This window comes from Micromys minutus (assembly GCF_963924665.1).
Source record: "Micromys minutus genome assembly, chromosome: 33".
NCBI lineage: Eukaryota > Metazoa > Chordata > Mammalia > Rodentia > Muridae > Micromys > Micromys minutus.
The window spans coordinates 21,343,130-21,361,059 of record NC_137968.1 but is presented as its reverse complement, the minus strand read 5'-3'; the positions used below and the strand labels follow the sequence as shown (position 1 = coordinate 21,361,059).

Here is a 17,930-nt window from a genome sequence, read left to right as displayed (position 1 = left end):
CCCTTTAAAACATCTTCTCATGTTGTGTTAACCCTGAACCCATAGAATTATTTTTTTTTTTTTTGCTACTTCCTAACTGTATTTTTGTAATGTTAATATTTTGGGAGATAGAGGTTTGTCAAAGGATCATGGCACATGGATTGAGAACTATTGGTGTAGGGCACGGATCCAAACCAGTCCCCTGCAACCCTGCTTTTATATTCAGTTCTCATACAGTTTTGTTTCTGTAGTACAGAATTTTAGATTCTTCTTTGTTTCTTCCCTCTTCTGCCTCGATTCCAGCATTCAATATGTTATATATAGATATATTTTTTAACCAATATAGTATTATAATTTCTTTTCTTTTTGTTTGGGAATAATAGGAGTAGTAGAAATTAACATAGGCCCTTGACAAACAAACCAACATACCTAGCATCACATCAGGTCCTTTGGTGGGGGTTCTGTGTATACTCTCTCATTGACAGCTCAAAACCTCAAAGACCCTGAATATTATTCATAAAGATGAAAGACCTAGATAGCAAAATACATTTAGTGACATGCTCATAATCAAAAAGCTAAGAATGCATCAAACTCTCTTGTAGGGGCTAGAGAGATGGCTCAGCCAATAAGAGCACTTGCTGCTCTTCCAGAGGACCCAGGTTCAGTTTGAGCACCCATATGGTGGCTCACATCTGCCTGTAACTCCAGTTCTGGGTCCTCTTTTGGCCTCCATTAGCACAAGGTACACAGATGGTTTACTTACATACATAAAGTCTTTGAAAAGATCATATCAAAGATGATGGATACTAGGGTTCTCCTTTGAGCCTCTGGGAAGAGATAGGTAGATACACTATACACCCTGTTTCTCTTCCTTAGCATCTTTCTCTTTTGAAAAAGAGGGGTACATGCAACAAAGGAGTCTAATAATCAAACAAGTATATTGAACATGAAAGCAGGCACTGTCTAAAAAAGAATCACCTCTTCCTTGGGACAGGCACATGGTTACCAAACATGAACTTTACTGTGCCCTGCGAGCATTGGGTGCCAGTGGACGAAGGTTCAAGTCAGAGCAAGAACAGATCCCCCTGGGAGTGATTATGCAGAGCTCTGGTGTTCACAGGTCATGAGAGGTTCTGTTCCCTTTGGAATAACGTCAGCTCTTCTTTCCAAAGTGGGCCAAATAGAATGGATCAGCCCTGGCTGAAGCCCAAACCCTTTATATATAAAAGAAAAAAAGCAATTAAATATTCAGCCTGACTCCTGGTTTTGAATTACCCCCCCCCCCATTTGTCTTTCATTCTGAGCATCTGCTTTTTATTGCCTGGTGGCCTTGCCTGCTCCCCACCTCCACCCCCCATCAGTCTGTATCTGCATGTCATGTGACTCAAAAGTGAAGATTAGAGGAAAAAAATATCTCTGTAGTCTAAGCCTGGCAACTTCTATTTTTATCCACAGCTGTTGGAACTGATAGCAAAGTCACAGCTCACATCCCTGAGTGGCATCGCCCAGAAGAACTTTATGAACATTTTGGAAAAAGTAGTGCTGAAAGGTGAGCTCCCCAACCCTCTCTCCACCCTTTGTCTACGTGTGGGAATAGGCAGGTGGATTTTCTCATCAAGTGGTTTAAAGGAATAGGAGCCAATTGAAGTGAATTTTGTCAGCTGAACTTCAGGAGCTCCAGCTTCCAGTCCAGAAAGTCGGTGCCCCCCATACCCTTGGCAGAGACAAGAACTCCCTTGTCGTTTCTTCAGGACCATGTTTGCCCTGCTTCGAGTTTGACTGGCTTCTCAATGAGGACATGAATCCCACCCTTCGCTGTGGAGTTTCTATCTTCCTAGGAAATGGAGCTGTGTGCAAAGCAGGCATAAACTGTTTGAACTAGAGGGGACCTTAAGACCTCTGGCTCAACTGAGTCATTCACACACAGGGGAACTGAAGCGTATGAGAAACGATTGACTAGAGAAGTGACAGACAGGATTAGAACCCAACCTTCTGAACCCCAACACTGCAGTCTTCTACTGCTCTAAAAAGATGTCATCTGCTGAACAAAAAAACACCACTTTCTGATCAGGTGGACACCTGGCACTGGTAGAGAAATCGAAACAGAAAAGAGTTCTTTAGAAACCCAGGAGAAGAGAACAAAGAGGGACCCAGATGATGGAAACTCTACCCATTAGCTAAGTACAGAACAAACACTGGTGAGAAAGAAAGACAGAGGCAGTGCCCGTAATAGGAGCCCATAATGAAGAAGAAAAGCCCACTTGTAACATGCCTGGCTTCAATAACATGACTTTGATTTTTATTTTTTTCCACTCAAGTCCTCGAAGACCAGCAAAACATAAGACTCATACGGGAACTTCTCCAGACCCTCTACACATCCTTATGCACACTGGTCCAGAGAGTCGGCAAGTCTGTGCTGGTGGGCAACATTAACATGTGGGTGTATCGAATGGAGACCATTTTGCACTGGCAGCAGCAGCTGAACAGCATCCAGATCAGCAGGGTAAGTGCAAGCCCCAGCCACCTGCCACTTAGACACTGAGCAGAAGTCCAGGACATAAAGTCTACTCTGGTGATGCAGGAGCAAGTCACTTCTGATTTGATGCCTCTCCTGGAGGGTGGTATGAGGGGCATCCTGATGAAGGGGAGTGGGAAGAAGAACTTGGCTAAAGCAGATGGAAGGAATGTGAAGGATAACAGCCAACTGAAGCATTCTGCTGGGGGCAGGGTGCTGGCCGTCCTGCTGAAGTCTTCAGTATGGCTTGGGGTAGCTCTCATCTTGTCAAAAAGAATGAGCTGTTTGTGGATTGGGGTTGCTGTCGTCAATACAATAGTACTCAGAAGACGGGCTTGGAGAACTGGTACCACCAGCCTTTTAAAATTTCAGTTCCATTTATTGGTAGTGATACAAGGGATGCCTTTGAATCAAGCTTGAATGTACATGTAAGAAAATACTGAGCAAGATTCACTCAGAGCCTGTAGATTATTGGCATATGACCACATATATCAGAACTTTGTTTTGGCTTTCCAAGTTAAAAATGCTTTGTTGGCTCCCATTGTCTTAATGGTGAGCAGGAAGACAGACACACAAGCCTGTGACTGCTCCTGGTGTAATCTCAGTCTCGCCAATGAACAGGCACACTCAGGAGTCTCACAGAACACTTAGCTTACTTATCTAATCACACCCTGGGCTGGTTAAGTGGCTTCCGGGACCCATACAGTTTGGAACTGTAGCATGTATCAGGTGAGTGTGACATGCAGAAATCCCTATAACCTGCTGTAAATAATTATCTTGCCATGTGATAGTTCCAAAAAAAGCATTCCCTCTTTACAACTCATGGTTTTTCTGTGCTTTGGCTTCTTAAATTCTGAAGCACAGGGAATAATAGAAACCTCTACATGGCCTCCTAGGAGTCACTTAGGCTACAAACCCACATTTGTACACACCCACATACAGGCACTCAAGTGCATGTGCCTGCAAATGCATGCAAAGAGCAAAGCCCAAATGTAGGTCACCTTTCAGAAATTATCCCCACTATTGTATTGTTTTAAGAAAATTAAGCATGTATTATGAACAATATAATGTAATAATTTATCCCAGTCACTCCAAATTATAGGCATAGCTATACATTTAAGACCAGAGTTCATCTCTCACAGAAAACTCAAGTAGACCTGCTACATGATTTCTAGCATTCTCTACAGTCTACACTGAATACTTCCTGTCTTATTCCCCAAAGAATCTTTCCAGTCATGGATAGAAATGAACAAGGCCCATTTGTTCCAATGACCTCTGCCTTCTAGCAACCTTGGAGCATCATTTTGGTAGCCATGCTTGCCCTGAGCTCTGCTCTCTCTGGCCTCCTCAGATGAGTGTGTCGCCTACGCTGATCTCCCATTCCTTGCACTTCTGTGACCTTTCTTCCTCCTTCATTGATCCCACAAACCCTTTGAAAAGCAGCCATAATTACTATTACCCCACATTGGCTGGCATGGAAGTGGGAACCAGAGGATTCCAGTAACCTTCCCAGCCTTTAAGCTAAGAGCTGAAGTCAGAAGCTTGGACTGTTTATTCCTAAAATGGCAAAGTGTGCTTAGCACCAGTGGCTTCCAAACTTTTTCCCATCTAGTTTTCTTCCATGTATTTATCCACTGATCCAGCTTAGTTAAATTAAAAAAAAAAAAAAAAAAACCCCTTTAACCCAATGAAATCTTCTACAGAAGAGATCCAACACTAAAGTGTATCTCGTCCAACTCTACATCCCCACCAACATCTGCTTTAGGTGCTCTAGCAGAACCCCACATTTCTCTGTGCACTACCTCAGGGCCCCTTGGCTCCTAGCCTTCCTAGTCCATCCCATCTCTTAAATCCCCTATCATTTGAGCTGAACCGCTCTGACTAGATAAAATGATCTTGTGCACATACACATCTGGCTTTACCCACTGCTTTATAATTTTCAAGGAAAGACACTGTCATCTCCTGCTCTGTACCTGGCAGAGGCCGGCAGTCAAGTTTAGGCGAATGTTTATTTGAAGAGGCAACTCCACACCCCTGCCTGCTAAAGTTTATGTTCAGGGTTCAGAGGGACAGGTTTAGAGAATATCATCCTAGATTCTGGATGACAAGGATAAGTTAGCAACTGCAAGATTTAAACATAGTATTCTGTTCCCACAAGCTTCGCTGTCCTCATTTAAAAAGTAGAGGCTGAGATGCCCATCTCTGAGATTTAACATAAGCATGAGTTTGCATAAATTAGTCTACAGACAACAGCTGGAACAGGGCCTGCTATGTGGTAAGCATTATTATAGATGTATTAGGTATCTGTACGTGCACTCACACACACACACACACACACACACACACACACACACACACTGTAAATCCTTCCCATGTGATAATTAACTTATCTGGTAATCAATTGTAATTAAGATAAATGACTGAAGTTCACTAGACACTGTGCTGAGTGTGTTTGTACATTATCTGATCTCTTCTGCCCAGCCACACTTCAAGATACTCATTCCCTTGTTTTGCAAGTGAGAAAAATCAACCTCAGTATCCACAGAAGATAGATTCAGATTCACCCTGAGGATGCTCTGGTGTCTTGCGTACACTGGCTAGTAACTGTGCAGTAGCCACACATCCTCTGCACTGCATACAGTGGTTAGTAACTGTGCAGTAGCCCACACATCCTCTGCACTGCATGCAGTGGTTAGTAACTGTGCAGTAGCCCACACATCCTCTGCACTGCATGCAGTGGTTAGTAACTGTGCAGTAACCTATACATCCTCTGCACTGCATACAGTGGTTAGTAACTGTGCAGTAGCCCACACATCCTCTGCACTGCATGCAGTGGTTAGTAACTGTGCAGTAGCCCACACATCCTCTGCACTGCATGCAGTGGTTAGTAACTGTGCAGTAACCTATACATCCTCTGCACTGCATACAGTGGTTAGTAACTGTGCAGTAGCCCACACATCCTCTGCACTGCATGCAGTGGTTAGTAACTGTGCAGTAGCCCACACATCCTCTGCACTGCATGCAGTGGCTAGTAACTGCAGGAGCCCACACATCCTCTGCACTGCATACAGTGGTTAGTAACTGTGCAGTAACCTATACATCCTCTGCACTGCATGCAGTGGTTAGTAACTGTGCAGTAGCCCACACATCCTCTGCACTGCATGCAGTGGTTAGTAACTGTGCAGTAGCCCACACATCCTCTGCACTGCATGCAGTGGTTAGTAACTGTGCAGTAACCTATACATCCTCTGTACTGCATACAGTGGTTAGTAACTGTGCAGTAGCCCACACATCCTCTGCACTGCATGCAGTGGTTAGTAACTGTGCAGTAGCCCACACATCCTCTGCACTGCATGCAGTGGCTAGTAACTGCAGGAGCCCACACATCCTCTGCACTGCATACAGTGGTTAGTAACTGTGCAGTAACCTATACATCCTCTGCACTGCATGCAGTGGTTAGTAACTGTGCAGTAGCCCACACATCCTCTGCACTGCATGCAGTGGTTAGTAACTGTGCAGTAGCCCACACATCCTCTGCACTGCATGCAGTGGTTAGTAACTGTGCAGTAACCCACACATCCTCTGCACTGCATGCAGTGGTTAGTAACTGTGCAGTAGCCCACACATCCTCTGCACTGCTCATCATCTCTTGTCAATTTTAAAACCTTGTAGGATGCCATGGACATAGGGCACGAAGACAAAAAAAAAAAGAGCCTTACACACAGTCAGTAAAGACACATCTTCTGAGTATTTTTCATCTGTGGCTTATTGAATTCAAAGACGTGGAAACCAAGAACATGGAGGGCAGAGTGTAATTGTTTTGGGGCCTCTACACAGGAGGTCTGGCATCAGACTCCAGGCCACTCAGGAAGCTACACTTTTAAATACCAGTCCTTTCTATACTCTGTCCTCCCCTGAACCCACCAGGGGACTCTGAGCTATATTGTTCTTAGGGCAGCTTAAGGGGCTTGGTGGCTCGGGCCTGTCATCTCAGCACACTAGGGAAGAGTGGAGTCAGGAGAATGGGAGTTCAATGTCATCTTCAACCTCCTAACAAATCTGAAAGCAGCCTGGGCTGTGAGGTCCTGTGGGTAGGGAAGGAGAGAGGCAGGGAGAAAGAGAAAATGAGAACATTCTATTTCAGTCTGGACTGTTTTTATATTTGTCAGAAAGAGAAGTGTGTTAATCCATGAAAATATTCAAGTGCCTTTCATAGTAAATGCTTCCTCTTTGCCCTAGTCCTGCCACTGCTGTCCCAGCATATAACCTTGTTTGCCTCAGAAATCTTCTCATCTAATTCTTTCAAGCCGACTTTTATTGGCAGACATAATTTATATAATAAGGAATGAAGGACAAAATTAAGAGCACTGGTTTGTAGGAAAAATAAGATATAATTATAGTGCTGTGGGCAAAGCAATGTTTTGGAAAATGGGAGCTGGGGTAGACACAAATGGATTTTAGCCAAATGCTTGACTGGGGCTGCAAGAATGACGTATTTTTCCTTTTATATGTTTATATTCAAAAGGAGGAAGGCATGCAAGCAGTTAACCATTTATCAGGAATAGGGCTTGGCATGAGGTCTGGGCAAGGGTTTTGGAAAAGTTCAGGTTTGAAAATTTGACAGAGCAAACTCTGCCAAGCAAGTGTGCCTTTAATGGGAGTTAATGTAATAATTGGCCTGGGAGTTTTAACCAAAAAAGTAGAGGCTTTGAAGTGCTGGAAACAAAAAGAAAATCCCATGGCAGTTTTATTAGCTCATATGACCAACAGCAGATGATAAACGACAGATAGGTGGAGGGCTTTCTGCAGTCACACCAAGTCCTGAATGTTGCAAACAATTGAAAGTTCAGCCCAACAGCCTGGGTATAAGAGAGCAGTAAAAACTGTCAGGTCACAGACACTTCTGAAGAAACAGGAGGCCTGAGTCCACTGCAGGTCCAAGATCAGTGGAGCTAGAGGGATTGTGGACAGTATTCTAAATACAGGTTTTGGGGAAACTAAGACCCAGGCTCTTCAGAATGCTTTTGGATCTGCTCTTTGCCCATGTGACATTCCTCCCATGTGACATTCCTCCCATGTGACATCCCTCCCATGGCACATCCAGTCTTCTCACAACCCCTTTAAGTCCCTCTGTGGCCCATCTTCCCACAAGTACCTGTCCTGCCTGCCAAGGGACTCAGATGATTGCCAAAACTAACCAACATTGGGAATTGCAGAGAGGCTGGTACCAAGAAAACCCTGGATTCTCCCATGTGATCGGGCTCTGCTCGGCTTCCTACAGTTTCTCCCCCAGAAATTTGATAAGAAAAATAATCCCTATTCCCAGAGCATTTTCCCCTCTGCAGATCGCCACCTGACCACAGGAAATGCCACACACCACATGCCCCACGAGCTCTATGTGCTGAACTAGTCTCCAAAGTTTCCAAGCTACACCTGCCTTCAGGGCTGTGGGTCTAGGTGAGGTATCTTGAGATCATTAAAATTTAAAATAAGAAATTGTATATAGGCTTGGGGGTATAGTGGAGGCTCCTTCAGAAGCTCATGGTCTATTGCAAGTGAACATTGTATGTAGATGAGCTAGTTTTAAAACATTCCCTGCAGGGGCTGGAGAGCTCTCTCACAGTTGCTTTTGCAAAAGACCTGGGTTCAATTCCCAGTGTGTACGCACAGATATAAACACAAACATAGAGAAACATGCATACATATAAACTCAAACAGAAATATGCACAAAGCCACACACATGCATACAAGCACATACATGTATTCCTATAAACACACATACACACACAAACACATGCACAAACACGGGGTCTCTGTGTTATCCTTTTTTTGTCTTGTTTAACTATTTGGACTTAATCCGTTGCACTAATATTTTTATTGACTGCTTATGATGTGAGAAACACCAAGACACAATAGGAAACAAAGCACAATCCTTGCTGTTCGAAGGACCTTAGATTCTGAAAGGGATACTCAACTCTCCGTGTTTCTTGAGGTAAAGGTTGTGCAGAAGAGAGAGCTGCAGACAGCCACTGAGGAACTTGTAGCAGTTCTAGGAAGGTGCAGTGAAGGAGACATCTGGGAAATACATAAGCAGAAATGGTCGCCAGAGGAAACGGTTGCTTTTTTTGTTTTGTTTTATTTTGCTTTCTTTGTTGTTTGGTTTTTTGAGACATGGTCTCTCTATGTTGTAACTCCCTATATAAATACCAAGGCATTCTGGGAGCAAGTTGCCTAGAAAATGGCTCTTCTCTGCTTATCACTCACCCTTCTCTCTGCAGCCTGCCTTCAAAGGCCTCACGATCACCGACTTACCCGTGTGCTTACAACTGAACATCATGCAGAGGCTGAGCGACGGGCGGGACCTGGTCAGCCTGGGCCAGGCAGCTCCAGACCTACATGTGCTCAGTGAAGACCGGCTACTGTGGAAGAGACTCTGCCAGTACCACTTCTCAGAGCGGCAGGTCAGTGAAGCCTAGTGGCCTGTCCCTTTGTGTTCCCTACCCTGCCCTATCCTTTTCCTGCATGGCCCGTACCCAACAATAAAATTATTTTCATTGCTCTAAACAACTATAATTTTGCTACTATTATAAACCATAATATAAACATGTATGTTTTCTGATGGTCTAGGAGACCTCTGTGAAACATATTTGACAGCCTGTGGGGGTCAGGACCCACAGGTTGAGAACAATTGGTCTGAGCTGTTTCTAGGTCGATATATTCAAGCATTTTTATAAACATTACTTCTTTTATCCACCCACCAAGAAAGGGTAGATACTGTCATGCCCACTTCTAACAGGTGAGGAGACCAAGGCCACAAATGACCTATATATTCAAATTATGAAGTGACTCTTAGAATGCAACAACTGGCCCTACATTTGAACTGGGCCTGTGAACACCCTATAAACATGTTCCTTATGCTGCCTCGGGGTTGTTTCTCCAATTCTTCATACATGTGCATTCATTCAGCAGGTGCTTTTCACTGTCCACTGACACTTCTATGTAAAATAAAGCCACCGTGCTAAATGTCTTCATAGAAATAATCATTCAGGTCTACAGCAAAGAAAACATTGAGTTGGCTAATGGGCATGACCTAAGCTTTGAAGGAACAGCCAGAAGCACCATAAAAACAGACATGAGGAAAGAAACCATAGCTGCCTGTTTGTTTGGAGAGCTGGGTCCACAGTCCTGTGAGTGGGAAGAGCTAAGGAAGTGTGGCTTCTTGACAGTTTTCTTTCCTGGGCATGATAAGGGGAAAGAGTGAGAGCTGATCGTTTCAGAACCAGAAAGCCCCAAACTATCATCTTGGTGAAGCCTGAAATCTCTTTTCTCCATATCATTTTTAGATCCGCAAGCGATTGATCTTGTCTGACAAAGGGCAGCTGGATTGGAAGAAGATGTATTTTAAGCTTGTCCGATGTTACCCGAGAAGAGAGCAGTATGGGGTCACCCTGCAGCTTTGCAAACACTGCCACATTCTCTCCTGGAAGGTATGCATTTGTACCGGCTAGTGTTCTATCGACTTGACACAAGCCAAAGTCATTTTGGAAGAGGGACCCTCAATTTAGGAAATGTCCCCACCAAATTGGCTGGTGGGCAAGTTCGTGTGGCAGTTTCTTGATTGGCAATTGATGTAGAAGGACCCAGCTGACTGTGGGCAGTGCCACTCCTGGGCTGGTGGTCCTAGGTGCTATAGCAAAGTAGGCTGGACAAGCTATGGGGAGCAAGCCAGTAAGCAGTGAGCTCTCCTTCCTGGCCTCTGCTTCAGTCCCTGTCTCTAGGTTCCTGCCTTGAGTTCCTGCCCTGGTTTCCCTAAGCTAGACCCTAAGAGGCAACAGTGTCAGCAACATGAGGCTGGCTGTTTTTTCCTATCTCAGCCCCTAACGTATGAGGAGAGTAAAACTCATTCAGCACTTGGACAGGGAAGAAAACTCAAAGACTTTTATTTCCTCTACCCCGTATATTGATTTGTCTCTGAGCCACATTCACCATCTGTCTTTGTTTGCACAGGTACTTACATAGGCAAGCACTAATTCTTTAGCTTCACAGTGCTGCAGAATTCTATGGGGGGACAATCTCTGAATGTGCTCTGTTTGCATATACACATGTCTGTACAGGTGTACCTGTGCAAATATGAGCACATTCGTGTTGAGGCCAGAGATCACAGTCCCCTGTTTTTCTCAATAGCTCTCCACATTTTAATGTTTTAATTTTTTTCTTTGAGTGAACCTGGAGCTTACCGGTTTGACTAGACTGCTTGACTAGTTTGACTAGTTGACAGTTTGACTAAACCAATATACTCCAGAGATCCACCTATCTTGACCCTACCCCTCTCTCCCAGTGCTCAGTCTTCAAGATGCATGCCCTCCACCATGTCCAGCTTTTGTGTGGGTACCAGGAATCCAAACTCAGGTCCTTGTGGTCACACACCAGTCACCTGACCCACTAACTGCTTTCCCCAGGCCCTTAATTCAGTGACATTCTTTTGTTTTAAGATGTATTGGTATTTTTAATCACATACATGCATACATGTTTACATGTGGTTATCTGCATATGAGATCGGCGCCTACAGTGCTGGAAAAGGATGTCATGTACCTTGGAGCCAGTTACAGGTGACTGTGAGCCACTTGGCCCAGATACAAGACCCAAACTTTAAAGATTTACTTATTTTATGTATATGAATACACTGTAGCTGTCTTCAGACACACCAGAAGAGGGCATGGATCCCATTACAGATGGTTGTGAGCCTCCATGTGGTTGCTGGGAATTGAACTCAGGACCTCTGGAAGAGAAGTCAGTGCTCTTAACCACTGAGCTATCTTTCCAGCCCCTGCAGTGGCATTCTTGACAGAGAATTGTTAAAGATTGGGCAGTGTTTTACAGCACCAGTGAGCTGCCACTGAGAACTCAGATCTAACCATGATGCTCTTTCTAGGGTACTGACCACCCGTGCACAGCCAACAACCCAGAGAGCTGCTCCGTCTCCCTTTCACCCCAAGACTTTATTAACTTGTTCAAGTTCTGAATAATGCCAGCACACTTCAGAAGGCCCCTGATTGGATGGCTGGGAGTCTGGACACTTCATTTGTAAATAGTGTACATTATAAGCATTGGCTTGAAACTGCTGGGATACGTCACTGAGAAGACATTGGTGGGAAGAGATGCAGTTGCCAATGGAAACTTAGAAATGTGAATTCTCATAAGAACTGGTACAGAAAAGCAGAAATACTGTAAATAGACTTTTTTTCCCTAACAATTTGCAAGCAAGGCGATATGAGCAAGAACTCATGCCAACCATAGACATGGAGTCCTCAAGTTCCCTAGGAAGAAAAAGGAAAACTCAAAAGACAAAATGGAACACTGTCTGTTTACAATGTGAAAGTGTTGTTAAGACAAAATAAGGAAGAAGAAGAAATGCTACAATTAAGAAATCCTTGGGCTTTGGGTTTGGATTCAGGGTTTGTTTTGAACAGGCAAAGAAGTATATCCACCTGAAATCTGCACGGGCATAAATCCTAATCCTATGAAGATGCCACACAATGGTCTACCTCTGAAAGCATAGTATACTCTCCGGCAACATACATTATCTAGCAGGCAATGTGTGTTTCATGTAAGTTCTATACTCTGTAAAGTGATCTAAGATAGGAAGGCTGTTAGAAAAAGAAAAAAAAAAAAAACACCTCTCTTGGTTCTGACTTCCTATTCCCCCAATTCCTCTCAGTACCTGTGTCTTTTTTCCTTTCATGTTGTAGCTCCTGTAAGGAACCAGGAGGCCAGCTAAGATAACGGCAGAAGTCATGAAGAGAGAATTAGGCACCTGTGCATGCTTAGCACTTTCGATTTAACTCTCTTTTTCTAGCCTAACTTCTGGGCTTATCTGGGCTTCCTTGGGTATCTTCATGGATAAGTGAATGTTTGAGACCTTAGTGGAGCCCAAGAACTGAGGCTTGAGAGACACATTTTTCATACTAGCCAGTTAAACATTCTGCCTGCTGCTGCTTCCACTCAACAGGGCACTGTCTGTTCTTTAGGTCCAACACCAAACTTGAGTCATCCTGAACTGGGACTTTTCACAGGCATAATTCAAAAGAAAGCCTGGAGTTGCAACCAGACAGATGTGCTCATCTTAAGCTTGTTTCAGGATTAAGTTAGAACAAAGAGGGTTCAAAGAGGATCCCAGGGGTTCTTGTGAGGCAGAGACATGAACACTGTGGAAGAAAGGAGATCTCAGGGCTTAAGGAATTAATTCCTGGGGTGGGGAAATGTTTTTATTTTTTACTTTTTATAGAGTGTTGCTTTTCTACAGTGTACATATATTTGCAATTGTATTTGCTTTTTTTTAAGTCTCCAAATAAAATTGCCAGTATGCATGCCCTTGCAAATAAGCAGAAATAGGAATTTGTTCCATGTAATGTTAAGGTGTGATGTGACCTGAAGCATTGATGCTTGCGGAGGTCCTAGAAAGAAAGGAAAGATGGCTGAGCAGGAACAGGAAGAAGGCAAGGGGCAGTCAACACCTCCTCCTTCGGTAGTAAAGCACCCTCGGGTCAGTATTGTACAGGCAATGACATCTGCAGGATCTTACACCTGTGCTTACACCAGAAGTTCTCCAAATTCTCTTTTTTCAGCACCATCTCCTGGTAGGGAAATTGAATTGAATTTAAAGTTTGTAATGAAAAAAGGGATGTGTAAAAGAACAGGATTTCTTTTATATAGAAAAGTTAAAAGTCTAAAGTTAAACCTTGGAGATTACAAAGATAAGAGTTTCCTGTTTGTTTGTTTGTTTGTTTGTTTTATTCTTCTCCCCAGAATCAGTTTTATACTAAGAATGTAGGGTATAGATGGTAGGCCCGGGGTTGGGGGTGGAGAGGAAGGAAGGAAGGCAGGCCAGCCATAGTGATTCTGAGTTAGTGTTGAGGTTAGTGGATCGTGGCCTTTCACATGTCCTCAGCCTGTTACAACTGCTCTGTTGTGCTTTTCACAGATGGGAAGTTGGGGCCTTGAGGTTTATAGGCTCATCAACTCTGCTAGCTTTGAACTTCCAGCATAAAACTGGCTAGCCAATCTCGTGGATGGGGAGCAGTACACAAAGTCATATAGCATACATACATCCCAGGCAACAACCTGCATTTATATAAAATGACCCTTACCCCAAGTAGTGAGGTCATAGCTCTCTGAAATACTTAGTAGGTGCCTGCAGATTCTCCATGACCTGTGGTGTCATTGGATATAGTATGTGACAGAACTGAAGAACTTTTTGAAGGATGAAAAAAAAGAAAGGAACATGTATTGGTCACTGTCATTGGTTGGTAGAAATCAGGAAGGATATGGAAGGTAGAGAGGGAATGGGAGAGGAGTAAAAATGATGTATCTTTGATGCTGAATTGGGGGTGGCAGAGAGTAGGGCAAGCAAGATACCCATATTAGGTCATGGCCAGAGCCTCATATTCAAGTACTGAGAGTTAAAAAGAAAAGCTCTTATGACATTAATAGTCTATAGAATTCCTCTTGGCAAACCCACACAGAACTCCCAGACATAAAACACAAAACCTAAGAATCCCTGGCAGAGAACTGCTGGTACAAAAGCAAGCTGGTGTGGCTGTAGAAATTGCTGAGAGAAATAACACTGTTTCTCTGTACCTGACTTTCCCTCCTTTGCATGTTGAAATGCAGAACTAGGGTTATGCCCATTTTGAAGTGATTCGGATATCAGCCCAAGCAAACCAAGGGAAATGGTCACTGGTAACTTTATTTAAGAGAAATCAGCTGAGAGTCTCCAAATGAGAACCATTCCTTATACATACACATATGTATATGTTTGTATATATGCAACCTTACACATATATATAAGGCATATATACACACACATATATACGTATATTATATATAATATATATATATATGTAAGAGCTTCAAGCGGGTATCTTAGTTGAGTGGGAGGGAAAAGGTGACAGGAAGGAACAGACATTACCAGGTAGGATCTCCAGCCCACCAGCTGAGACAGTTAGTGACAGTTTCTGGTTAGTGATGATCAATTTCAGATGACAGTGGCTTTCAGGAGACACTTTTAAGGGACAAAGTTTCCGCCACAAACGTTTTCAACAGACAAGCTGATACAACTGACCATGAAGCCAGCTGATGGGTAGCCTCACAAACTGTTCCTCATGAGGCATTTGCTATGACACAGGGCTCCTTAGTTCTGCTGTTTTATATGGAAGGAAAAAAAGGCTGGGAATTTGATTTGTCTAAGCAATTGATATGATTCACAGAGATAAATCATCACAGTCGATGGTTAGCAGTGATGGTTCTCAGCATTCAGCACATTGTTTATTGTAAACATGCACCTGGGTTTATATTTTTCTGCCTGGCTGTAGGGCAATAACATCTTGCTGTGCAGACACTAAATTTTATGTGTGAATTTTTGACTGTAATTTTATGTGTGCATTTTTTTTAACTAAACTCTATCATTTTCTATGTTGACATCTGTTGTTGGTTTGGTTTGGTTAGGTTTTTAATCTGCTTCCAACTATCTGAGTCTGTGAACCATCTCTCCTGACTGGATGCTGGCTTGAAACCTGTTAGTGCTTAAACGGACTCAGAAACAACCCTGGACCTCTGGACAAACACAGGGGTGTTACTCTTTTATATATCATGGGCCCTCTGTGGCTTCAGCAAACAAGGTCATGATTCCTCTAAATTCTGTTTTCTGTTAACGTTTTCTTCTCAGCTCTGCTAAAACAGAGAGAGAGAGACAGAGAACCAAATGAAGGAAACTTCTATCCCAGACATTAGACCAAAAAGGGTTATAGGGTTGTTAGAGAGTATGGGCTCTGACATTTCTGCCTTTGAAGATGAGGGCACCTTTCCAGAATTGGAGGTGCAGGGGCTTCCTCTGTACTCCCTGTGAGGTCAGCAACAAGGTTGAACAGAAACCTGAAGCTTCCTGATGCCAGAGCTCTTGAGTCCACCTCCCACCCAAGCACCTTGTGGACATGTGTAAATTCATGTGTAATTCTTCCCAAGATCCTCACTGTGGGAAGCATGGGAGATGGTCCCATGATGGGCATGTGCCACAAAATCTTCCAAAGGTTTTATGTCTGATTCTTACTGGAGAAATTAGAGTCCTTTTTCATTTCCATACCCTCTCATTCTGCCATGAGTTGTTCTGAGCACCACCTGCTCACTAGAAAGTAACCAGCATGCCTGTAATCTTTGCAGAGGCAGGACTTCTAGCCTGGGCTACATATCAAGGCCTTGTTTCAAAAACAAAGCGAATAGCATGTTTCAGTGTGTTCATCTTCCCCTTGGGTACTTACATAATTCCCTTACAAGAATAAAAATGGGCTTGGGGTTGGGGCTCAGTCAATAGAGTACCTTCTGTGCAAGTTCGAGAACCTGAATTCAGATTCCAGTATCCATGTAAAAGCCAGGCATGAAGTTAAGTGCAAGGGGAGTTCTTTGGCCAGCCAGCCTAAAGAATGAAGTGGTACCCAGGCTCATCAAGAGATCCTGTCTCTAAAAATAAAAATGGACAGAGATCTAGGGGTACACCCAACCTCTGCCCCAACCTCCAAATGCATATCATGTGCACAGAAATCCCCAGGCACACTCAAATGCACCCGTGTAAATGCACATGCACACACACACATACACAAGAATAGATGACCCAGAAGTGTTAACCCAGGTCCGGCTGGTACCCAAGCAGGTCTTCTCCCCTGAGATTAAAAGGTACATTTAAACCACCCATCCTCTTACCAGTAAGCCCCACTATAAGATTCAATGAGGTTCATTCTGTTCAACCTTGTTTGCAATAAGCAGAATTTATCCTGTAAGGCAAGGGATGGTGATAGCCATGATTTTTGTCACCTGGACCTTTTTCCAAGTGTCCTTGAATTCTGCAAGCGAACCTTCTTGAGAAAACTCTCCAAGCTTAATCTCTCTCCATTTGGCTACATATAATGGATGGCCACATCCAAACCCCAAATTTCTGGATGTGTCATATACTTCGACATTACAGGATATGACTCTGTCTTTGAGTATAGACATGTTTATTAACTATGCACAAGGCTGTTTAACACATGGCTCCAAACCCTGCTTCATACTTGGGAGTGTTTGGAACCATCTTTATTCTACCAAATGCCGATCACACTGGCTAAAGAGAGTATATTATAGTCCATGTCTAAGCTTAGAAGCTTTAAATGTATGTTTTAAAGAAATGTATTAGAGTGGGTTGAACATTCTAACTAAATATGTAAGGTTGGGCAGATTACATGCAAAGATGATTGTTTAATAATGAGTAATCTGAATCCTGTATAACTTATTTGCACACCTTTCTTGCATGGTGAACTGACACTTTTATAGTTGTTTGTATAAGACAGTGGCATATTTTTGTAAACATTTTTGACACTGAATTGCAATAAATGTTTTTCCTACAACACACCCTGGCACATTTTTGATGTGAGTCAATTTAACTCAGCTTTGTGTTTGTTGTAATGAATGTGTTTATCTTTTGTCTTTGAGACTTATGTTCCTGCTCCCTGAAATTTGTTAACAATGATTGCAAAAGTTCCTGGGAATACATAGAAAACTAAGCTTGCGGTTGAATAGCAGCCAGAGTCTGAATTACACCGTTCTGTTTGAACTGGGTATTTCTGTGTATTGAATATATTATAGAATTATTGGGATAAAATAGATTTTGAAGTCATTATCACTTATTTACCAATGAACCCTTACAGAATCCTTACTGTTTGCTAGATTTGTGCAAAGCACTGAGAACAGGATGGTGAACATGACAGAAATGGTCTTGGTGGATTTCAGATTCTGACTAGAGAGACACGCGCGCACACGCGCGCACACACACACACACACACACACACACACACACACACACACACACGTAAGAAAAGACAACAAGCAAATAGAAACAGCTTGCTAGGAGTATAATGAAGGGTACAGCGATGTTTGAGGCAGGCTGAACAGGGGCTTCAGTGAGATGTGTCAGTCACACAGCCTCAGAAGGAGGACAGTCAAATGTTTCAGAGAGCAAGAGGTTTGCACCACAGACACAGCTCTTATGTTAGTGTGGTCTGAGATAGCTTTACCCTCTGTTGTGGTCTCTAAGATGTTGTTATTAAAATTTCAATGCAAAAAAAAAAAAAAAAAAAAAAAAAAAAACAGTTCTCACCTCAAAGGAGAGGACAAACAGTTTATTCTGGACCAGATTTAGTGACCATGGTCCAGGAACACAGATTTAATTGACTCCAAATACCATGCTCCAGCACTGCTGCAGTCTCATGATGTTTTTATAGTCTCACTAGCAAAGAAAGCCATGAATCAACATGTTTTTCAAACACATTAAAATAAGGTAGGTGGCTTACAGCAAAGTGGGGGAAATCTCTGTTCTAGGCTTCACATGCTGTCTGACAGTGTTCTTAGTTTG

At 43.1% G+C, this 17,930-nt stretch overlaps 1 protein-coding gene across 1 annotated transcript in view; it reads left to right on the top strand.

Moving 5' to 3' along the window:
• FBXO32 (F-box protein 32) overlaps positions 1 to 16,930 on the top strand; it is a 36,450-nt gene extending 19,520 nt beyond the window's left edge. The window contains exons 5-9 of the mRNA XM_080909448.1: positions 1,435 to 1,528; positions 2,298 to 2,482; positions 8,773 to 8,955; positions 9,838 to 9,981; positions 11,427 to 16,930. Of these exons, the coding sequence (XP_080765574.1) occupies positions 1,435 to 1,528; positions 2,298 to 2,482; positions 8,773 to 8,955; positions 9,838 to 9,981; positions 11,427 to 11,516 (696 nt within the window). The 3' untranslated portion in view covers positions 11,517 to 16,930. The remainder of the gene's footprint in view (positions 1 to 1,434; positions 1,529 to 2,297; positions 2,483 to 8,772; positions 8,956 to 9,837; positions 9,982 to 11,426) is intronic.
• The last annotated feature ends 1,000 nt before the right edge of the window (positions 16,931 to 17,930 follow it).